At 41.2% G+C, this 25,024-nt stretch overlaps 1 protein-coding gene across 1 annotated transcript in view; it reads left to right on the plus strand.

Annotated features, from left to right (window-relative positions):
- The first annotated feature begins 4,211 nt into the window (after positions 1–4,211).
- The window catches only part of rbm38 (RNA binding motif protein 38), a 42,833-nt gene continuing 22,020 nt past the window's right edge, over positions 4,212–25,024 (plus strand). The window contains exons 1-3 of the mRNA XM_079558848.1: positions 4,212–4,438; positions 12,205–12,328; positions 24,854–24,908. Of these exons, the coding sequence (XP_079414974.1) occupies positions 4,226–4,438; positions 12,205–12,328; positions 24,854–24,908 (392 nt within the window). The 5' untranslated portion in view covers positions 4,212–4,225. The remainder of the gene's footprint in view (positions 4,439–12,204; positions 12,329–24,853; positions 24,909–25,024) is intronic.

The following is a 25,024-nucleotide window of genomic DNA, read 5'->3' on the forward strand; positions in this document are numbered from 1 at the left end:
TATATTAAGCTCGTGCATGACGGCACTTCTGACCCGAATTAACACCTTTTTGAGTGACAGGATTCAGAGGCAGTTGTGGTGAACAGGTCTGGGCTCATTCTACACATTAGGACATTGTTGGAACATGTAGGGGGAGGAAAATACTTAATTTCAACATTCAACAGTCCCTTTAACCGAGATTATTTGGATAAAAAAGAAAAGCAATGTTTGTGATGAATATAAATTAGGTGCAAATAAGATTCTGAAAATCCTCCAGCTCATTTTTTTTAGTTGTACCTGTTTGTTGTTACACTATTGTGATACTTACGTTTAAAAGTTGTCCTAAATGATGGCGCTCCTGGCTGTTATTACATTATCCGTGCCTGCAGTCTTGGACACAGAGGTGCTAGTGATTTCACAGGTGCTGGACATTTTAATTTGTGGATTTGAGTCAAGTCTGTGTATGTAAAACAACGCATTCAGTACGTGATGTTTTAACGACATTTAACTTTGCCTTTTTTTGTGTGTGTGTGTGTCCGTCGAGGAAACGCTCAGTCCAAAGATCTTCATTTTGTCTTTTTCCGCAGCCACAGTTTCCCTTGTAGATATGTTCAAGTACCCGAGTGCTTTTACTGTTGCACATAACTATATGAAATGTTAATGCGCGTTTACTATAGTTCCATTCACGTAGCGTGTAGTCGTGCTCTGCTAAGACGGCGAACTTTCCTCTGTGAATAGTTGAGGCCAGTTTAGTTTTTGGTGCTGCAAATGTAAAACCCGTCGAATGTGTTTCAGCTTAAAATGGAGGTCGTATGAATCGTGAATTTACGTCACAGCAAAAATATCTGTATTTTCTCCATTTTTTTTTTTCTTTTCTTTTTTTCCTGTATCATCTGGAAAACGATGTAAAACCATTTATTTTTTTGCTTTAAAAGAAGTGCATTGTTGAAGATAAAGTGGAGACATATGTATTTCATTGTCATTACAGGGTGTAAAATAGAATGCATTTTTTTTTCTTAACCTCTTCCTCGATGTTAATATCATTGTAAATATAAATTTATATTTAAACATTACAACATGTGGCTATTTTTCTTGCATCTGTTAGAATGTGATTGTCTAGATTTATGCCAGTTACGGCTCTGAAATATAGACATTCGGGGCACGGGGAGCCGAGGGGTTCTTGGAATCTGTTCAGAAAAGAAACTAAACTGAAAAGTATTTTTGATGTAATTTTGAAAGGAAAGTCAATTTTCATAATATTTTGATGTAAAGGATTTGGATTTGTGTTTTAGCTTTGAATTACAGAGTACAAGAAAGTACTACATAAGTTCAGGTAATCATTTTGTAAAACATCAGAAAACATAAGAACTTTGGGTAAAAAATGAAGGCTCGTGTTCGTGAGATACTGGTTTAAAGTGACTAGATGCAAGTTGGTCATTTTATACTCACTACTGCCACCTCAGGTCTTACGGGTAACTGCAGTCACTATGTTAAAGGGGGGGTATTATGCAAAATTGACTTTTTCAAGCTTTCCATCATGTTATTATGTCATTCCCTCATTAAAAAATGTGCCTGAAGTGTTGCCTTGGCACATTCACGTATTTTTGAGTAATCTGTAAAAACTCTGATGGCGGCCATTTTAGGGATAGGTTTGCCTGAGTCCTCCTAGGAACGCCCCCACCTCCTGGAGACGCCTCCGAGCTTTCGTCACCAGCCGAGTAACCAACCACTGCTCCTCAGCAGAACCCCCTCCCCACTGATGCCACAGACAGCGTGTGGAGGGGGCGTGTCGGAAAGGCTCAGAGGTTCTTAAAGAGACAGAGGCCTATTTCAAGACATTCACTACAGCCATTTTGAGAGAGACATTTTATACAAGGCAGTTATTCTAATTTACTGCATTTACAGACCAACAGGGTTTGGTCATCATTGTAGTGTGATATAGACTGGTGCTATGGGATTGAAAAAAGCATAATACCCCCTCTTTAAAGCAGTACAAGGTAACTCATGCCCCTACAGGCCATAAGCGCCACTGCAGGTGTCGTAGCACGTTGCGATTTTTCTGACTTATTAATTGTCCGTGAGAGTAAATACTACGCTGACAGAAAAGGCGAAGTGAGAGAGGGATATTGTACATCCAATTACGCACTGGTAATAATATTTTTTTACTCAAACTTAAACTGTAAATACTGTTTAAAGTTGCGCTAGCCGGCACTTAGCTTTGCCCGTTATCCTGTTAGCTTCTTCTTAGTGATTCCATGAGTGTGTATTGGAGGCTCTGGTCCGGTGGCAGTCAAGTTGCAATTGTGGTTTTCTGGCCAGAGACACAAGGGGGAGATGAAAGACCCTCCAATCATCCCATTAACACTTGTATTACCCCAGAGGTACTACGGAAAGGATTTATTAAGGTAAACAAGTTACTTAGTATTGCTTTAAGCTCGTGCATGACGGCACTTCGGACCCGAATTAACAACTTTTAGAGGCAGTTGTGGTGAATAGGTCTGGGCTTTGGACATTGCTGGAACATGTAGCGGGCGGAAAATACATAATTTTAACATTTTTAAACTCTGTATAGCCCTTTAATAATAATAATCCATTGGTTTTATCTAGTGCTTATCTGGACACTCAAAGATGCTCTACATGGCATTATTCATTCACTCCATACTTTGTGGTAGCAAGTTACTATTGTAGCCACAGCTGCCCTGGGGTAGACTGACGGAGGTGACAAGCAACAATCACTCACTCTCTCTCTCAGGCTTCCCGGTGTTCCCAGACGGTCTCCTATCAAAGAACCAACCAGGCCCAACCTGCTTAGCTTCGTGGATCTGATGGGATCGGGCAGAGCAAAGGAGGTTTACTCAGTAAGAGTTTATAAATAATTGAAGCCACACTGCAGAACATTCCACAATATCTCCCACAACTGCAACCAAACTGTCATGCAGTGCTGATAAATAAACATGCCATTTTTAAGACAAGTGCGTAAAACCATCAGCTACGTAATAATTCACAACAACAAACATGTTTTTACATAAATATTTAAGGTTGGCTCCTGTTGACGTGTGTCTGGTCTCTAAGGCTTGGTATCTGCGACCTGGTTTCAGAGCCGAGGTCAGGATTTGCTTTAGTCTTGATCTAATCAGTGGTCAATCCTCATTCAACCTCTTAACTCATTTTAATCATTTTTTTTATTGGGTTGTCAACTCATTTTTGTAACTTTTTTGTCATTTTTTTGGTCATTTTTTGTCACATTTTTGCCATTTTTTGGGATAATTTTTGTATTTTTTTTGTCAAATTTTATACCATATTTTTGTATTTTTTTGTCAAATTTTGTCACATTTTTGTCATTTTTTTCAATTTTTTTTACCATATTTTTGTATTTTTTGTAACATTTTGTCACATTTTTGTCATTTTTTCGACAATTTCTTATCAAATTTTCGTCAATTTTTAGTCAAATTTTTGTCATTTTTTGTCACATTTTTGTCATTTTTTCGACAATTTCTTGTGACATTTTCGCCACTTTTTCATCAATTTTTCGTCACTTTTTTGTCAACGTGTTCTCACTTTTTTGTCACATTTCCATCATTGTTTTCGTCTCAGTTTTGTCGCGATTTTCACAGCTTTTTTTCCAGAAGCTTTTGGACTGGGGTAAAGCCAAACTGGAGAAAACGTGCTCGGGTCAGGGGTTAAGTTTGAATCAGTTTTAGTTTCGACTTTGATCAGACTGGTTGTGACTTGTGACAGGAGAATTTGGGCATTTGGGGAAATAAATAATTATCTCCTTGGTTCAAAACAAAAAAAAGGAAAAAACCCTGACCTCTTTAGATTTAGGAGTCGTTTACAAATTCGTCTTGGTTTTCGGTGAATAAAAACACTGTACCTGATTTAAAACACTAGTCATCTCAGTCCTTAGCCCTATATTCGCTGCCTCGCGGACCACTATCTGACAGTAGATGGGGAGGAGCGGGCGGCTGGAGGCACCAATAAAAAGAGACGCTCGGCTGCTCCATTGGTGTGCGTGCGCAAGACTCGCCTATACCCGAGCTGCATGACTTTAGCGTTGTGCGGAACAGCGACACAAAAAGACAAGGAGACACCTGTCAAGAGACTGTACCTCTTACACCGCCCGTGCCCCCGGGACCGCGACGTCAAAACTGCCATGGACGCGCCGTCATTATAGCGTTTGAAAACCCATCCGCTCTTTTGGCTTTTTTCTCTCTCTCCCCTCCTCCTCCTCCTCCTCCTCCTCCGCATGTCTTCTTCACCTCTGGGTCAGCTCGTAGGACTTGGAATAATGCACTCCATCAACGAAAAAGACACGACCCATACGAAGATATTCGTCGGGGGACTGCCCTACCACACGAACGACGTTTCGCTGAGGAAATACTTCGAGACTTTCGGAGATATCGACGAGGCGGTGGTGATCACTGACAAGCAGACGGGCAAGTCGAGGGGATACGGATTCGTAAGTGAAGTTTGACTTAACTTTTTTTAATTGGTTGCTCGAATATTGGCGACTTCCACCACTGGAGCCAACACCTCGGACGTGCGTAAAGTTTATCCACGAACATCCACCATCTTTACGCATGTGGACGCGTCTTGAATGTCTCTCCCATAGCTTCAAATGAACTTTTTTGCCTATGTTTAGTGACCATGTGGAGTGCCTGGTCACATGTTAGCAGGTCATAGGTGTTCGTAAGCGTGTCATCAGTTCACCCAGTTGCACATACTTGTGGCGCAGGGAAAACACAGAGGGCGGTTGTGCCAGGTTGAGGCGCATTCTTGTTTGTCCCCGCTGTGCGTAATCTCGATGCTGAAACAGACTTGTCCACAGAGGTGTGACACGCTCTGCGCCGCGAGATAAGCCCCGTGTTGAACTTTTAGACCTCGTCAGAGTCAGGCACCACTCACTCATCAGAACACTTTGAATATAGCTGAGGTCCACCGTGTTGTCATTGTCAGCAGCCCCGGTTTAGTCTGGAGTTTAATGCTGCAGAAATGATCGAGAGCTGGTTTAGTTAAGACAGTTGGCTCGGGGTTCGGCTTCTTGGGTACATCATGATTTAGTCCCTTGGGTGTGATTTAGTGGTTCTTTATTCTTTAGTTATGTTTTTCCATGAGTGGTTTATTCACAATTTAGTTCTAAAGTAGGGCTGGGTACTGCTATATTATTTTTCAATACTTGTTTTAAGATATTGACACCTTAACTTTTATATTTCTCGATACCTATACTAAAATATGTGTCATCTAGAACCTAGATCATAATTTATTCCATGAAAGACCATTCGTTTGAGCTGAAACAACCAAATAACTTCCTTTACTGCAGCCCCTGGACCAACAGGCACTAAAACCTTGTCTCTAAAGATGTTTTGTTTTTGTTTTTTGGTGCCTGCTTTCAAATTCAATTCCAATTCAAAGATTTTGTTTGTCAGTTCATTTCACAATGAATTGAAAGTTCATTCTCTCCTTGTGGAGCGGGGGGTGGGGAGTGAGGGGAGGGTTGGGAGCACAGGGAGGGCAGGGAAGGGAGGGAGTTCATCTTCCATATAGCCTGGTGTATGAAACTGTTCTTCAGTCGGCTGGAACTGGCCCGTGGATTCCGCAGTCTCCTCCGTGAAGGCATTACCTTGAAGGAACTGTGTCCTTAGTGAGAGGGACTCCGCAGATCTCCTCCGCTGCTTCTCACGCTGCTTCTCACGCTGGAGGCTCAGTACTTAAAAATACCTAAACTTTTTTCCCCGATACCATCCTGGTATTGTTAAACTAAACCCAGCCCTACTTAAGGAAGAGGCCACCGTTTTTACATACTGAGACATGTTCTTAACCTTAGCTTTGACGAGTTCTTTAGGACCTGTCTGATCTTCACCCGTGCCTTCAGTCACGTAAACACAGCGCAGACGGCGTTAGCATTTAGCCTCTCCCTCTCTCCTCTATAGCTCCAAAACAGGTCAAGATAGAAGCTACCAAGCTCTTCCTCGTTTTCCCTATTTAAATATGGTTATCCGCACAGTAAAGTGAAGATTACTGCGCGGATTTCGAACTACTCCTGGTATTATTACGCCTTACAATATAGTTCCCCCTTTTATCCGCTTAGAAAATCCACATTGTTTAATTTTGTGTATTATACTTTGTAGTGGAACACTTCACGTAACCATATTTAAATAGGGAAAACATGGAAGAGCTTGGTAGCTTCTATCTTGACCTGTTTTGGAGCTATAGTGGAGAGAGGGAGAGGCTAAATGCTAACGCCGTCTGCGCTGTGTTTATGTGACTGAAGGCACGGGTGAAGATCAGACAGGTCCTAAAGAACTCGTCAAAGCTAAGGTAAGAACATATCTCAGTATGTAAAAACGGTGGCCTCTTCCTTTAAAGCCGGGAGTTGTCCCGATTTCTCCCTGATTAAGACTTTGCTCAGTTTCAGTTTCTTACCGTTTGAACATTCCTCCCTCGGTCCTGGTGCAGTCTTGGGTTGGTCCTGGTTCAGACCTTACATTCACAGTAGGGCTGCATGAGATGAGAAAAATAAATAAATAATTATCAGCCTTGAATATGGGGATAGCAATGTTATTACTAATTCAGGACCAGAACAAGGCTAAATGGAACAGACTTAGGAAAATCATGCCTAAGTTACTACATTTTTGTTTAAGGTTGTTGGAGCAGAATAAATGTAGGTCAAATGGAAGACCTCAGTGATTTTTAGGGTGTATTGTGGTCTTCACAGTAAATATGCTATATTAAAGTCTCTGGTCTGTATTATCATGACAAGGGTCAGTGTGTGCCCTGGTCATTATTACAGTCGCAGTCTGGAAATAGGGCAATAATAAGGGAGAAAAACACAAACTATTTGCAGTTATCTTTGCATGAAAGCCAATGAGCCGAGACAAGCGCTGCTGATGCTGGAGCTGTTGTGCGCTTTGGGACAACGCGCTCATTTCATCCCTGACTTCCCGGAGCAGCCCGTAGTTATCTCCCACTGGACCCCAGCGAAGAGTCCAGCGCCTCCATTTGCACAGACACTGAAATCAGACCAAGCTTTGTGTCGGTTCATTTCAGATTCTGCTAAGTAATAATGTCCCTGTTTCTACTGGGGGCTGTTATTTAATATTGATTATAGGATGTACCCAGATCCATCCATCCATCCATTTTCTTCCACTTTTCCGTTTCCGGGTCACATTGCACCAGCCCCTTATGACTCCTCTTACAGGTGGTGGGTCCACAGAAGGACGGCCTCATGGTTCTAACCGGGCCTGTTGGTCTCTCATAAGGGGCTTCTGAACCGCTCTTTGTCTGACCCGTCATCTAGGACCTGTTTGCGGCACGAAGCCCCCGACAACAGAGCTCCCAGGATCATTCGGGCACAAACCCCTCCACCACGTTAAGGTGGCGGCTCCACGAGGGGGTACCCAGATCATTGACTTTAAATCGCAATTTTAATGTTTGAATAAAAGATGTGTCTAATTTGATGAATCAGCAACATGTATTTAATTTATTGTGGAAAAAATCAAGATCGATCAATATAGGGAAAATAATCGTGAATATTTTTTTCCTAAATCGCCCTAAAAACAAGTCATTACATGGATTTTGCCAAAATCAAAGCCTTAAAAAGCATTAAATTAGATTAAAATTGGCATTACATCTAAATTTATTAGAAAATTATGACATTGCTCAACATTTTTTATTGTGTAAGTTCAACAAAAATACCAACATTATGGTCTAAGGCTCAGGTTTTGTTTTTTTTTGCCCAAAAGTTGCCCAAGTCTTTCCTCTGTTCGATGAACTGTTTGCGAATCTTAAGAAATGATACATGCACAGATTTTTTTTCTGTGTTTGTGGCATTAAAATACAGTAATTGGGCATTAAAATTGCCATTACATTTTACTGGCTTCTGCCTGTTATAATAACCTCTGTAAACAACATTAAATCTAATGAGGACTAATTGTTTATTAAAGCTGCTATATCCCTGTATTTGAACCTCTACAAGCATGTTCGTGAACGCATACTGTTTTTATTAGGGCTGTCAAAGTTAAAGCTTTAACTCACGATTAATCAAAAATAATTAGTGCATTAATCATGAATTACTCACAAATGAATCGCATCATCAAACACACTCGTGTCTCTGAGCGCAAACATTACCTGAAAGACAAAGACTTGTATAAACTACATATTGTGTCTAAGGGGACTCCAAACCTTTTATGTAACAAAAGCAACAGAGAGCTACTAATGCATCAAAGAGGCTTGTCTAATTGTGCTATTTCAACAAAAAATCTGTTCAAAATGTCCACTACACAGAGGAAATACATATAAGATGTGATTAAGTGGGAGTAGAAATGTAGAAAGCCTTGGGCGAGCGACCAAGAAAAGGCTGCAGAGCTGCTGGTTGGAGATTCCTGTTAAGCTGTTGGGCTTCTCTCATAGAATTAAGAAACCGTGTTCATTAAATTTGAGTGTTTTGTCGACCAAGTGTTAATATTGATTCGCTATTAATCGTAATTAATCTGATTTTTAAAAATGTATTGTTTGACACCACTAGTTTTTAGCGGTTCATCTTCTCATGAAACTGAATACTGACATTTTTACCCCTAAACCTCGCATCCATATTCCCTAAACAGCACTAGTTTTACCACAAAAATTAACAGGAATAATGTTGCCTTTTTGCCCCCATTTCAATCAAAAAAACCCAAGCAACAGCAAGAATTGAAGCTGTTATGGACTTGGATGTGTCTGTGCTGACCTTCCCTTCCATCTACCCACTCCTCAGATCACTCCCCCCAAGGTAGGTCAACAAGAATTCTCTGTGTATCTTTCTTGGCAGCTCAATATGACGGAAAGAAATACAACCTGCCTCCCACGCACCAGCCCACACCAGAACTGGGCTGGATACAGATCATCAATCTCAATATTTTTGGTCAAAATGTTGAATCATTGCAAGGAGTGACTGGGGGACAATACCTTGTTCTATGTCCGACTCACAGCAAGTACGAGCCCAGTGTTCTGGCTTCATATGCGCTATATTTAAGACAAGGGAAAGGACTTGTGTTATGCACAATGTTGAGCTTTTCTGAGATGCTTACTGTACTTGGGGCCTTGAAGTGTAATTCTCATACTTATGTAGGGCTAAAACTACTAATCGGATTAATCACAATATATCCATTATTGAAATAAGCCTCTGCAGAGTCCATGCAGAAAACAGTGCTGAGTTTTGTTATAACTTTTAGGCTGCAGTTATTAAAGAGGGGGTATTATGCTTTGTTCAATCACATAGCACCAGTCTATATCACACTACAATGATGACCAAACCTTCTGTTGGTCTGTAAATGCAGTAAATTAGAATAACTGCCTTGTATAAAATTGCTCTCTCAAAATGGCTGTAGTGAATGTCTTGAAATAGGCCTCTGTCTCTTTAAGAACCTCTGACCCTTTCCGACACGCCCCCTCCACACGCTGTCTGTGGCATCAGTGGGGAGGGGGTTCTGCTGAGGAGCAGTGGTTGGTTACTCGGCTGATGACGAAAGCTCGGAGGCGTCTCCAGGAGGTGGGGGCGTTCCTAGGAGGACTCAGGCAAACCTATCCCTAAAATGGCTGCCATCAGAGTTTTTACAGATTACTCAATAATACGTGAATCTGCCAAGGCAACACTTCAGGCATGTTTTTAATGAGGGAGTGACATAATAACATGGAAAAAGTCAATTTTGCATAATACCCCCCTTGTAAGTTCATGAACTATGGAAACAACAAACTTTGGGGCCTCATCATGTCTATGTGTTAAGACTAGAGATGCACAGATCCAGCTCTTTCACTCGCGATACCGACACTGGGGGTTTGAGTATCTGCCGATATCCGATATTAACCGATACCAAGAGACTTTTTTTTTAAAGTAGCTTTCCTTGAGTGAAAAAGTGAATGGCTTTTTATTGTGAAATCAATAAAGTATCTTCTTGTCATGATGTTACAGATCAATTCAAATATTTAACAAGGATCACTGGATGTTGACACTATCCTTGGGATCTTGTGCATTACAAATATCTTATATCAGTTATTCTTTAACAGTGTTTCATAAACTAAAATACAAACTAAAAATGGCTTCTAGAAAAACAAACTTGCTCATGACCTGTAACGAAGCCATGAAGGAGCGACCGTTCACTCAGAAAACGGACCGGTAGAAAATGTTCTAATGTTCCAATCTTGTTTAAATTAAACGTATGTTTTTTTAATGACGTCAAAACATATAAATCCATGGTCAAGTATTCATCTACATTTAAAATCAGTTTTTGTACTGTAACATCAACCTGCCCAGGGACTACAGGTGGAAATTAGCATCTTTGCTATAACCTGGTACAATCTTTCCTTTTGGTCAATGTTAAATTGTGCACTGTCCCTGTCTAAATAAAAACCATACCATACCAACACTTGGCCACTCCAGCAGGGCTGATTTTATTTTATTGGGCCATTTAGGTTTTTCTATCACAGTTTCTGACCGAGCCTTGATCAGTTGCTGTTAGCATTAGCATACGGCTTGCATTAGCATGCTTTTGCTAGTCGCTGCATGCACGGCAAATACGGGGGAGGTTAAAACTAACTCATTGTTTGAATTCTCCAGGTTCTTTCCTTCAAAATGTCACACAGCATATACGTTCAGTATCGGATCCCTGATATTGTATTTTTTCCAGCTCCGATATTGGATCAGTGTATCCCTAGGTACAACACATTGTTACGCTTTATATTCATAGCACTGCGGATATTTGTATATATATTATTGTGCTTTGTATTGTAGGATTTCTAAAACTTGATTTGTTGCGTTGTATGAGATAATGGTTACTTTGTGTATTTAGATATTTTGACATGATTCTTAAATCAAAGTTCAGTCAGATGCAAAAGATGGATAAATGATATTGATAATGGTATTGTGTTTTTTTAATCTTCTAAATTATTAAAATAATAATAAATACATAACCTCAAACCACCCGCCTTAACCAAGTGCTTTTTGTCTGCTTTGGACTGGAGCTTGCATCCTCGAGGCCAGTGTAACGCTTCATTTGAAAGCTAAGACCTACAAAACCAAATCTTTTTCCGTGCGTTGTTGCCGTGATGTCGTCAGTTTCTTCGCTTTCTTTTTCATCTAATTTTGTCACATTCTGCTGCACTTTCATTGTTGTTTTGTACGTTTTTTGGTTGTTCTTTTGTTGATTTTTTTGTGGCTTCTTTATTGCGTTTTTGTCACTTTATGTCACTATTTTTTGCTCTTTTGTTGCTCTATTGAGGCTTTTTTCAAAAAAAGATCTGGGTATAGCTGAACTTGAGAAAACGTACTTGATGAAGACATTGGTTGAGAGGCGAATATCGTATAGTATTGATCAAAGCCCCATTAACCACTGTGTATTTATAACCTACTATATGAAAAGATACATTTGTGACAAAGATACCCCCCTAAAACACATCATACCTCTGAAGTTTTGACCTTCATACACACGTCCTTGTCCTGAAATGCAGATGATTCCTGTATTAGTTGCGGTTCATGTTTCAGTCTTCTGTTTTAGTTTTATATTTTTGTTTTAATGCTCCTAAATGTACTCAAAATATGCACTGTGAACGGAGCTACTTCTAAAACATCCCATCGAATCTCCATTGCAACACTTAGGGAAAGAATAATTAGACACTCTGCTGGCTGTGCAATTATTCGAAATTTGATTACTATTTCGATTACTACACTAAACGATTACAAAATTAGCATAATCGAAAAATATATATATTTTTTTTTCCCATTTTTTTCCCCACCTTTTGTTTTTTTTTGTTTTTTTTTCTGGCAAGGCAGACTTGCATTATTTCACGGCGCTGGGATTATTTTCCCTTCACATTTCACGTGCCACGGCTCATGCTTTTGCCTGACATAAAAACAAACAGCGCTGTGCGATGATGTCATCAGGCCGCGCTGTTCAGTTTACTTGCGCAGGTGTGAGGGCTGGCCAGCAGGGGGCAGGTGTGAGACAGAAACCTCTCCTTAATCGAGGCAAACATGAAATCATTTGTACTTTTATGACTGTTCAGAAAACAGAAAATTTTCAGCATCGTTTTTTTTTATTTTTTATTAATAAATATAAAATAAAGACTTTTTTCAAAGGCAACAAATAATCGTTTGAATAACCGTGATTTCAATTATGATTATTATTTTTTCAATAATCGAGCTGCCCTACACTCTTCTGATATTTTCATCCCTATTCTCTCATGTCATGTCAGGTGACCATGGTGGACCGGGGCGCAGCAGAGCGAGCCTGCAAAGACGCCAACCCGATCATCGACGGGAGGAAGGCCAATGTGAACCTGGCGTATCTGGGAGCCAAGCCTCGAGCTTCACAGACAGGTGAGATTATGTCCAGAATGAATGTCATCAACGCTGTCCGTTATCCATTTGTGCGATGTGTGAAAAGGGTTTTTTGTAGCTGTAATAATGACACGATGGTTCGTGAAAACATCATGTCATAGGCACAGTTGCAACCTCATTCTAAAATGTTTTCAACCCCCGCAGCCACAAGGGCCCCTCATCTCAGTCAAACCCGGTGCTGGCCCCGCCTCCTGTGCGTATCCCGGGCGCTGCTCTCATGTTTTCTCCACACACTCATTTAAACTCTCTTGTTATTGTCTCTGGCAGAGTATAGGGGACAGTAGTTTGGCGAATAGACGAGAGTAAAGCGGTTGTCTGTGACCTGTTTGACTCTAAAGGGAGTTGAACCCACACAGTTCTCATGAGCGCAGTTACTTTCTAGTAACTCGGGTTCTCTGAATGTGCACAGTTAAAAACAAATTACTTTCAGGCTTATTCTCGGTGGTAAGACAGAAATAACCGTCAGGCGCAGGTTTCAGTTAGGTTTAAAGGGATGTTTCAGGATTTTTGACACAGGGCCTCATTTCCGAGTTATCCAGTGTAGTATCCATCCCAGCTGAATTATTGAAGCGTACAAGTGGTATATTTCCATGTCCATCTTTATTCCATTCTTTGTGACCACCGTAAGAGCTAAAAGGTTAAACACAAGCAAATTATACTCATGAAACAATCTTAAGCATGAGCATAAACATAAAATAGACCATTACCTTTATTCTCCCTTCAGCTAGGAGCCAGAAGTAAATCGGTAAACTGTAAGGCATTTTACACATTCTCCCGCCATGATGTTAAAAACATTTAAGCACTTCCTACAATACCGGAAACTACGTAATTTTACAGGAAGTACTTCAAAATAAACCATACTCCAGAGTGTTGCTGATTTCTGGAGATATTTTTTTGGTAATTTATACAGTTTTTATAGTTTTTATATACATATTTGAAGAGTTTCGTGGCGCTAGGCTAGTGCAAGGCTAGTGCATTTCTATGGTATCAGCTAGCCTGCATTAAAAACAGTCTGACCCGCTCCACAGAGCACCTGAGGCAAATCACTTATAACACCAGACGAACGATATTGCACTAGCCTAGCGCCACGAAACTCTTCAAATATAAGAACTGCATGAATTACAAAAAAAATGTCTCCAGAAATCAGCAACACTCTGGATAACTAGGAAATGAGGCCCTTTGTCAAAAATCCTGAAATATCCCTTTAAATCAGAGGTTCCCAAACTGTGGGTCAGGAACCAGAGGTTAGAGAATGTGACAATTTGCCATTTTAAAACATGGGGAAAATTGACTGGTAGTCGTCCTAGATCCCAGTCTGCCGATGGCTTAGTGGTTAGTGGTTCTCACACAGAGGGGCAGGGTCCAAACTGAGGTCATTATGTTCCACTTCTGCCCTGCACTACTGCACAGTGGAACTGTTTTTGACCATAAACGGGTTCACCCTTCGTCGAATAGCCATGGGACGTGTACTATAGGGCCCATGTTGATTTTTGCTTAGGGCACCGGCCCACACTTTTAGTTGCATCGCAATTTAATTACAAGCATCTTTATTGGCACACCTTTGTATTGCTTTTTTTGGCGCTGGTTTAAGTGAAAATTCGCCCCTGATTTCAGACACAAAGTTTTGAGAAATCTGTCAGTGGGGCAAGATTTTTCCACTTAAATGTCATCACTTTTTTGGCGTATTTTTAGTCATGTTTTTGTAACTTTTTGGTTGATGCTTTTTTGTTGCTTTTGCATCAGTTTTGTCGTCTTTTCTGTTGCTTGTCGTATTTTTTCTAATTGAAGAAGATGGCTAAGTGGGTTAAGGTGGGGGTTAGAAGGTTAACACACTGCTCAAACCCTATGCTTAGGCTTAGGTGCTATTCTGAACAAAGCACGTCATTTTTTGTTCCTTTTTGGACAACTTTCCACCCCTTTGTATCTCAACATGAGTCTCGCTTTGCTCTCGGCTTAAACAGAAACCAAGACACAGTTCAAATTGCCCTTGTTTTCGAAATGCAGCCTTTACAAGTGCAAGGTTAGTGGGTTAAATATAGAATTTCTTTGTTACTCATTCATCCATCGCTCTACGCTTGGCCTTAGCCTGTTTCCTCTGTACATTCTGTGACTCCTTTGCTGCCCGGTCAAGTTCAAGCGTATCTTTCTCTCCTGCTTTGGGCATTTTATTATTGTAACCTGCACCAGCCACAGGGCGCGAGGTCTCCCCTTTGACATGTCCTTCTCACTCCAGCCCTCGACAGCAGATAGAAGGCAACTCCGTTTATTTAAGGCGCGCTGGCTCTGAGTGCTGTCATGTAGGTGTGATGAACAAACAGCCGTGCCCATAGAAATCAGAGCCAGCCACAATCAGAGGGAAGATACAGCGCCCTTAAGCCGGCAAAGCGACTGCTGGTGTGGTTAATCCGGGTGACATGTAGTGACGGTCGGATGAGGGTTGAATTTCATGGGTAAAGTGACGAAGAGATGTGGCACTTTGCAGAATTAAAGGGACAATCCAGAGTTTAAAAATGTTAATATTATGTGTTTTCCTCCCCCTACATAAGGGGTAGGCAAGTTTGCTTGGTGGAGGGCCGATTTTCTTCATTGTAAAAAGACCAAGGGCCAAACCTGACAATTTTAGCCAAAAGTAAAGCACCACTTTCTACAAATGCAAGTGCTGTGCATAATATATTACCTAATTTGGTGTTCTGTTTGGACATTTTTAAGTAATTGACAGTATTTCTCACATTTTTACAGTACTTAAAGGAAGAGGCCACCGTTTTTACATACTGAGATATGTTCTTACCTTAGCTTTGACGAGTTCTTTAGGACCTGTCTGATCTTCCCCCGTGCCTTCAGTCACGTAAACACAGCGCAGACGGCGTTAGCATTTAGCCTCTCCCTCTCTCCTCTATAGCTCCAAAACAGGTCAAGATAGAAGCTACCGAGCTCTTCCACGTTTTCCCTATTTAAATATGGTTACGTGAAGTGTTCCACTACAAAGTATAATTACACAAAATTAAACAATGTGGATTTTTTAAGCGGATAAAAGGGGGAACTATATTGTAAGGCGTAATAATACCCGGAGTAGTTTGAAATCCACATTGTTTAATTTTGTGTAATTATATTATATTATTTGTAGTGTAACACTTCACGTAACCATATTGGCACAGACCTCCTGTGCCTTGGCACATTCACGTATTTTTGAGTAATCTGTAAAAACTCTGATGGCAGCCATTTTAGGGATAGGTTTGCCTGAGTCCTGGAGACGCCTCCGAGCTTTCGTCACCAGCCGAGTAACCAACCACTGCTCCTCAGCAGAACCTAGCCTGGCATCCAGACTAATCTGCGATGTTTATTAATTAATAAACAGGAGACTAGTCTGGCGACCCTGTCGTAGAAAAGCTACTGCTTGAGGCGGGACTAATGTGGGACAACCGAAGCGCAGCAGCCAATGAGAACATAGCGGATGTGACGACAGAAACAGCGACAAGAAAGTTGTCGTCATTCGGACATTAACAATGGCGCTCCTGCCACACGGAGTTCAGTAAATGACTTCTGTCGTTTATGTCAGAAAAACTTAAGAACACAAGCATACCGGAGCATTACGTGAAGTAGTTGCTTGTGTTGTAAAACTACAAAACAAAGGCGCAACAACGTGACGCCCGTTCAGGGAGCTGCTCTGATTGGTCGGTAGGCTCCATATCGCTGCGTCACTTCCTTTGAAAGCGCGCAATGGAGTGTTGCCAGATTCTGGTTGGCGAGAACCAGAATCAAGCAGAACCCCCCTCCCCACTGATACCACAGACAGCGTCTGGAGGGGGCGTGTCGGAAAGGGTCAGAGGTTCTTAAAGAGACATTTTGAGAGAGCAATTTTATACAAGGCAGTTATTCTAATTTACTGAATTTACAGACCAACAGAAGGTTTGGTCATCATTGTAGTGTGATATAGACTGGTGCTATGTGACTGAAAAAAGCATAATACCCCCTCTTTAAGAAGATAAAACTGCCAATGGGATAAGACCAATGTTCTTGCCCCATTGGCAAAGAAAATTACCTGAAATAAGAGTGAAAGGTATTGAAATGAGTCATAAAGCTAAATTATCTATATTAACTTGTCAAAACAACTACAATGTGGATTATTTTGTTCAAATTGAGACATTTGAACTAAACGAGTTTGTAACTTTTTTGCAGTGTAATCAAGTGGAGATTAGCCCTGAACACTAGCAAAACATCAACGCATATTTCAACAATTGATTCAACTCATTTCTCAAGAGTTTGTTTATAAGATTTTTTTTGCATCTGAATTATGTGACCCAAATATTTTGTTTTCTAAACATCAAATTTACCAAATAAATAAATAAGAATTTGAAAATAAGAATTGGTGTTTTAAAATTCAGTGTAAAAAAAAAAAAATCAATGCAAAAAAAATTAAATATTAAAAATCGATGTAAAACCAAAACAAAAAATTCAGTGACAAAAAATGATGAATTATGAAGAAAAAAAAATCGGTGTTAATTTTTTTTCACAGTTTCAACCATCTGAGGGATTTTTTTTTAATTTATTTATTTTTTTTACAAATTGAATGTTCACAGAATTCAGATACAAAAAAAATCTGCTACATAGATTCTGCGTATAAAAGATGCTTGGACAATAAAAAAACCTTCATACTTTGGACTTACTCCAGGCACTCATGGAGAAAACTGTGGTTTCAGAGCCACATGCAGCTCTGCACCCACACTTTGACCGCCCAGTGATTAAAGCCCCACCGTTGCGGTCAGAGAAAGGACCACATCTGTCCTCATCCTTACTTGCCCGGACCTCCCCCAGCGCTCGACTGGAGATGGCAGTGCGTGGTATTTTGTTGTTGTGTGCGAGAATCGCGAGGGCACGAAGCAAATAAGATGTGAGAAAAAGAGGATGGGGCTGTTGGAGCAGGAAGCAGCAGCGCGTCTGTCATGGCCCCGCGCTGGCAGGAAAATGCACTCTCTCAAACAAAGGAGGAGTGTAGGATGCACAGAGCCTTTTATTATAGTCGTTCAGTTTCTAATCAGATGTTAGACGCTAAGAAGACACTTTCTGTTTTAAAACTTTGCCCTGGCTTAGTCATTGTTTGGATTGCATCAGCCTTGTATCTATTGTGTCTATTGTTACCATACAAGTTGGTCTGAGCATTTATCCACGGGTCAGCGGTTCTTCTCCAGCTCCAATCTGTGTTGTCCTTCCTTGGGCAAGACACAGTGTTGGCCCACATGTTTTGTTCTGGTTCTTGAGCCAAGTGCCCAAAATGCCAAATGTTAGTTTTTGAGGTTTTTATTGTGTGGAATGATTAACCTCTAAACCTTCCGCCAGAGCCGAGTACATTTTCTCCAGTTCGACTTCACGTAAATCTAAAAGTTTCTCGAGTAGAGTTTGCAGCCTATAGGCCAGTGTAATGCCTCATTTGAAAGCTAAGTGTAACCCACGTCTCCTAATGCCATGATGTAACCGCAGCCATCATAAAAGTGCCTGACGGCCGTCACTTCCAGATCAGCCCCACTGTGACCGACTACGCACTGCTGCACGAAACAACTCACCAAAGGAACCGTCCCAATCTTCGTAGAACCCAAGTAACACATCTCGAAAGTCGACGGTCAGGTTTTTTTTTCTTAGCGCCTGCCCCAGGAATTCCTCTGTTAGAGGTGCGAGCTGAAGCGAAACCTGGTATGAACTTATCGTTCCTCTTCTGTGCCTCCGCTGGACATTTTTTGTTGGATTATTACTTTTTCAAAAAAAATTTATTTTTTTTTTAACTCTGAACTTTCCTGGACAAGGAACTCTGAACTTTGAGTTTTGGATAAAAGGATCGTAAACCAAACTAAATATTGCATTTTGGACAAAAAACGTATGAACTGAACTCTAAAACAAGAACTAAAACCAGACTATTTGACTAAAGGTCATTGGGCCAGATCTTGTGGTTCATAGCGCAGGCTGTAGAGAAGACGAATACGCAGACGGGTGGCGCTCCTTGCAATCTTCAGTGTCATACCTGGCGCAAAAAGTGGGCAGGACAGGAGGGGGGGACAGACTCACATTGCGATGTTGTGGTGCCGCCCCCTCCCCATGCTTTCCCAGACCTGCGGAAGGCGGTGGGTAGCGGGGTTGTTCTCTTGTAAACGCGTAACATGCGTGATGCAGCGCGCAATGTTTAGTAAAGATTAAAGAAATAAAACTGTCCCTCCGCTGCTGCAGCCACTTGCTGCAGATCAAGATGAGCGGGCGGGACAGAGAGGCAGCAGCCTCGCGCTGGACACCGTTCGAATGCGCAAAGTTACGAAATGTACACGATTTAATTGATCAGAAACTGTCATATCGGCTGCGGAGGAGTTGCAGAGTTATGCAGCAGTTGGAACATTTGGGCTACAGCTGCAGGATTCTTGGAGCGGCTGAATTGGAAAAGAAAAAAGAAGTTGCTGTGCGCCCTGAGCTGTGGCTACACAAGGAGCATCATCAGGAGGTAAAGACTGACACACGATGGAAATGTCTCCTTAAAACTCAGATCAGACGTGGTGTTGTGGCACTTGAAGGCATGTGTGGTTTATTTATGGAAAACTGTTGTTTTGGTGTTGTGTTGTGGTGTTGATCTACTGTAGAAAGTAAGCCGTCCGTATCCTGCGCTCGAACAGACTTTTCAAGGCAATTTCGCTTTTGTTTTCAATTTGACATCGATTCTAAGGAAGAAGACAAGGCAGTGGGATGTAAAGAGGAACATAATGTGAAGGTTGCCATAGAAGAGTAGTGCTGCTTGTTATGAACCACGCCTCAGTCGGCCTCTTTTTCTTAAATAACGCCCTCTCCCTAGCAGCGCAGCCTTTAGCGCAAAACCTGCGCCACATGCAAGATCGCGCGTGTACCACGTTGCGTTTAGAGTTGCGCACGGACTGCGCCAGTCACAAGATCTGGCCCATTAGGTTGTTGTTGTTTTTTTACATTTTTTCCCTTATTGTCATTGTTGTGCACTTTACTGTGTGTTACTATATTGTTTTTGCTTGAATATACCTGACTTTAAATCTTTGCATTGTGTTCTTCATTTCCCCCAAGCTCCTATAACGAACCTGTTTTTTCTGTTCAGTCATATTCCTTTCATTGCAAACAAGTCCTAACCTTATTACATTTTCATTAAGCGTTACATAAGGTCTACTAAGATCCCTCCTGGAGCCGCCACCTTAACGTGGTGGAGGGGTTTGAGCACCCGAATGATCCTGGGGGCTCTGTTGTCGGGGCTTCGTGCCCCTGGTAGGGTCTCCCAGGGCAAACAGGTCCTATAGGTGACGGGTCAGACAAAGAGCGGTTCAGAAGCTCCTTATGAGAGACCAACAGGCCCGGTTTGAATCGTGAGGCCGTCCTTCTGTGGACCCACCACCTGCAGGGGGCGCCATAAGGGGCTGGTGCAATGTGATTTGGGCAACTCCAACAGCTGCCCCCACGACCCGGAAACGGAAAAGTGGAAGAAAATGGATGAATGGATGGATGGATGGACGGACGGACGGACGGACGGCCGGTCGGTCTACTAAGATTTTAGCTCATGTCGTCGCTGCGTTGTCGTCACTTTCATTTTTGGTGCTTTTTATCACATTTTTGTTACATTTTTTGTTGCCTTTTTCCTCACCTTTATTGTGCCTGTTTTGCTGCGTTTTTGTCGCTGTTTTGACGCGTTTTTCAAGAAGCTTCTAGTGTTGGGTAAAGTCGAACTAGAGAAAAAGTGCTCGGTTAAGGGGGGGGGGGTTAAAGTGATCGTCTGTAAGTTTGCAAAGTGAGGAGAGCTGGAATGAAATTTGAAAGTAAACAATCAAATTCCTCCCCTCTTTAACCAAAGCCCTTCTTAGTTTGCAAAATGAGAAGAACAGGAACAGAATTTCAAAAAGTAAAAGAACAAGCTCCTCCCCCTCCTCTCCTGATTGGACCTGACAGGCTGGTACACGGGAAAGCTTGTCTCATTGGTCAAGGCGGGAGCATACTAGACTCTGATTAGTTGATTAGATATGGGAAGGAGGGACACATTTTTAAAATATATTATTACATAAAGATGTGGATCAATTTCGTGAATTTTATAACGTTTGTAGAACATTTAGACTTCCAGACTGTCACTTTAAGAGGTTAAACTTGCAGTAAAAAAAAAAAAAGCATCTCTTAAACCAACCCAGCTTCTGTCGCTTTAGTCTAATCATCCTCCACCCTTCGTACGACCTCTGACAATCTTAATTCATAAGGATTTTGTTTCTTTTGAAGTTTCCATCATCACACGTCGCTCATCGTCTCAACACAAACACGAATAACGGGATAGATATAGATGAGCTGGGCTGGACTGTACGCAGGAGCTCGGAGGAGATGGCGGTTGTGCGTGTGAGGCAGATGTGTGTGAGAGGCAGATGTGTGTGCGGTTTGCGTGGGGCAGATGGAGCCGGAATATCACTGAGCGTAGCCCCATATAAAGAACATGTTCAGAGTCAGACACAAACAGGCAGAGACAGGGGAGCGAGCCTGTGCGCTGCGTCCTTGTCCGCTTGTCTCCTCTCCTTGTCTCCGCAGGCTTAGGCGCTAAAATAAAAATAAAAAACACTATCCGCACCATATCGTATCTCCGGGCTCTCAGATCAGGATATTATGCTGCAGTTTCACTCCAGACTCCACTACGAACAAGTGTAAAAGCAACGAGTCTCTATTAGCTTTTAAGTTAGTGCTTAAAGAGGGGGTATTATGCTTTTTTCAATCACATAGCACGAGTCTATATCACACTACAATGATGACCAAACCTTCTGTTGGTCTGTAAATGCAGTAAATTAGAATAACTGCCTTGTATAAAATTGCTCTCTCAAAATGGCTGTAGTGAATGTCTTGAAATAGGCCTCTGTCTCTTTAAGAACCTCTGACCCTTTTCCGGAGGCGTCTCCAGGAGGTGGGGGCGTTCCTAGGAGGACTCAGGCAAACCTATCCCTAAAATGGCCGCCATCAGAGTTTTTACAGATTACTCAAAAATACGTGAATGTGCCAAGGCAACACTTCAGGCATGTTTTTAATGAGGGAATGACATAATAACATGATGTAAAGCTTGAAAAAGTCAATTTTGCATAATACCCCCCCTTTAAGGATTAGATGCAAAGATAGAAATGTTTAATTGTATGAAAAGTTTCAATGCGCAGTGAATGTTAAAGTGAATTAGAATGATTAGATTCTCACACAAATAAAATCAATCATCAAGAGGCAACACTATTTGGTTTAAAGGGACTATACAGAGTTTAAAAATGTTAAAATCCAGTATTTTCCTCCCCCTACATGTTCCAACTATGTCCTAAGGTGACATTGTTGGAACATGTAGTGTATGTAATGAGGCCAGACATATTCACCACAACTGCCTCTAAAATCCTGCACTGTCACTCAAAAAGGTGTTAATTCGGGTCCGAAGTGCCGTCATGCACAAGCTTAATATAGAAGCTACAGTTACACGTATGACCTGAGGTGGCAGTAGTGAGCGTAAAATGGCTAACTTGCATCTAGCCCCTTTAAAGCTAATCTCTACTATATGGGTAAAGACACAGTAAATTACAGTGAGACCTTTTTGTGTGCAACTAATAAGAGTAATAATGCTATATCTGTATTTGTTTTTAATTAAAGACACTTTTTAAAACTATAAAAATAGAATAAAATACAAGCAGCATTTGAGCTTCACAGCTGGAAGGTGCGGAGTTTGCATGTTCTCCCCGTGTCTGCGCAGGTTTCCTCCGGGCTTTGTGAATGGGTCAAGTGCAGAGAACAAATTTCCCTACGAGGATTAATAAAGTATAACTTAACTTATTACAGAACAAACATGTTATCATCGTAGGTTAAGTCATCAACCGGACTGGGTTTGATGGAGTTGAGGACATTTTGTTTCTATTCACAGGAGCTTCCTATTAGAATGTGACACTGTTCCCAAAAAGCCAAGGCATGTTTATTTGTAGAGCAGAATTCACACACAAGGCAATTCAAAGTGCTTCACAGTTGCATAAAATTACAAGAAAACGGATCAAATCAATAAAACATCAACATAGAATTAATCAATTACAGTAAAGGCGAGAGTGCAGATAAAATACTTTCAGTCGTATGCTCGGGCAAAAAGAACTGTTTTCAGCCTGGATTTGAACATTGTCAGAGTTGAGGCCTGTCTCACATCCTCGTGAAGACTGTTCCAGATTTTAGCTGCATGAAACTGAAACGCAGCCTCACCGTGTTTAGTCCTGACTCTGGAACCACCAGGAGACCCCTTCCTGAAGTTCTCAGGGACCGAGATGGTTCATACGGCTCTAACATGTCAGAGATGGACTTTGGTGCTAAACCATGAAAAGACTTGTACACAAGCAGAGCTGTTTTAAAGTCTATTCTCTGAGTGACAGGAAGCCAGTGCAGAGACCGGAGCACTGGACTAATATGGTCGTATTTCCTGGTTCTTGTCAGGACTCGAGCAGCAGCGTTTTGGATGTTCTGTAGCTCTGACAGCTCGTTTAGAGAGGCCAGTGAGCAGCCGTTACAGTCGTCTAACCTGCTCGAGACAAATGCATGGATAAGTCTCTCTAGTCTGGTTTTGACACTATTCCTCTGATCTTAGCCATGTTTTTCAGATGGTAAAAAGCTGCTGATGTTACTGCTTTGATGTGGCTGTTTAAGTTCAGTTCAAAAAGCCTTCTTGACAAAGGCTTGTTTGGAGCCGATACGCATGGAGGAAAACCAGCATTATGTTTAAAAGATTTTAAGATTCATCGGCTTTTTAAATGTACATAGAGAATTATGATGTGGGAGGAGTGCCTTGGTTTTTTGTTTTTCTTTCGAGTCTTAGTTCCCCAAACACCAAAGAGCACCTTCCCCCCAAAAAGCTAGTTCTGTCATTGACTTCCTGAGCACTTTGTCTGGTTGTTTTCATGTACAAACACGTGTTTGTTGTGAGCGACTCTCCTCTCCTCAGACCTGACTGTAATTTTACTGTGGGCGGGACGTCTCTATCTCGTCTCCATGGAGATGTTGACTAAAGGCAGCCATATATAAGATTTAAAGGGGGGTATTATGCAAAATCGACATCATGTTATTATGACATTCCCTCATTAAAAACATGCCTGAAGTGTTGCCTTGGCACATTCACGTATTTTTGAGTAATCTGTAAAAACTCTGATGGCGGCCATTTTAGGGATAGGTTTGCCTGAGTCCTCCTAGGAACGCCCCCACCTCCTGGAGACGCCTCCGAGCTTTCGTCACCAGCCGAGTAACCGACCACTGCTCCTCAGCAGAACCCCCTCCCCACTGATGCCACAGACAGCGTGTGGAGGGGCCGTGTCGGAAAGGGTCAGAGGTTCTTAAATTATATATTAAATTAAATATTTCAAGACATTCACTACAGCCATTTTGAGAGAGCACTTTTATACAAGGCAGTTATTCTAATTTACTGCATTTACAGACCAACAGAAGGTTTGGTCATCATTGTAGTGTGATATAGACTGGTGCTATGTGATTGAAAAAAGCATAATACCCCCTCTTTAAATAGGTGACGTCCTCATCCAATCCATTCTTTGATTATCAATATCAAAAAGAGCATTTTCTGAGTCTGGTTGATCACATGGAGCCTGTTTTGTTTTGGCAACAGTATAATCCAAAATGTTACACAGTGCCCCTTTAAGTTAGCTGTGAAATTATAATTATTATTATGTAAAATGTGTGTTTATAGAACAGGAAACGAAATAGTAAGCGGCGTGTATCGACTGTTGAAACAGGTGTGAACCCAGTTTTAGCTTTTGTGGCTTAAAGTGGCACAACTACATTATAATTAGTCTGGAGCCCTGCAGTATCTCAATCATTATGGGTCATGACAGGAAAAAAAAACATGTTTGACACATTTAAATCCACGTTTCTTTTTTTATTAGTGTCTTGTGCAATGTAAATAAAGGACGTCAAGTATTTTAGAGATTTGCTTCTTGGCTTAAAGCTGATTTAGATCACAATACATGAACGTGGAATCAAACAGAGCTGAGCCGAATTCTGTATTAACACCACAACAGCCTTTAAATGCAATAAAATGTTCACATCATATAATATTTAAACCGTTTTGTACTAATGTGGCAACTTTACATTATTAAGCAGCTTGTAATGCATTGGTAAACACTTTATAAGCCTGTGTCTAGATAAGGTTAGGCCGGACAGTAAGAAAAGGTTATGGAAAGAGCTTGTGCGTCGTTTTATAGGTTCTAAACACATCAGTCTGAGCAATAAAGGTAATTACTAGTTATAAATGATTAACAAACACAGGAAAGCTTTGTAAATGTTTTAGAAATGATTTAAATAAGTGTTGACGAATGATTTAACAGTGTTCAGTCATCGTAAAATGAGACAAAATGTGGCACAATACAACAAAATGCTGTTCTATGACTGTACATTTTGAACTGTTTTTGCATAATCCGGATATATACTGTAAATGTATTCAATCTAATGCTAAAAGAAAGATTATTTTTCTGTTTGCTGCAGGTCTCTCGGTGGGAGTGCAGCAGATTCATCCGACGTGGGCTCAACGACAATACGGGTAAGACACAAAAATAATGCTTTTTCACCCAGAACACAGAACTCTGCCCGTAAACAGAGGGTTTTTATTTTGTCCTGGTGTAATCCTCGTTCAGCCCGGGGTTTGTTCATCTCCTT

Source organism: Gobius niger (assembly GCF_951799975.1).
Source record: "Gobius niger genome assembly, chromosome: 6".
Classification (NCBI taxonomy): domain Eukaryota; kingdom Metazoa; phylum Chordata; class Actinopteri; order Gobiiformes; family Gobiidae; genus Gobius; species Gobius niger.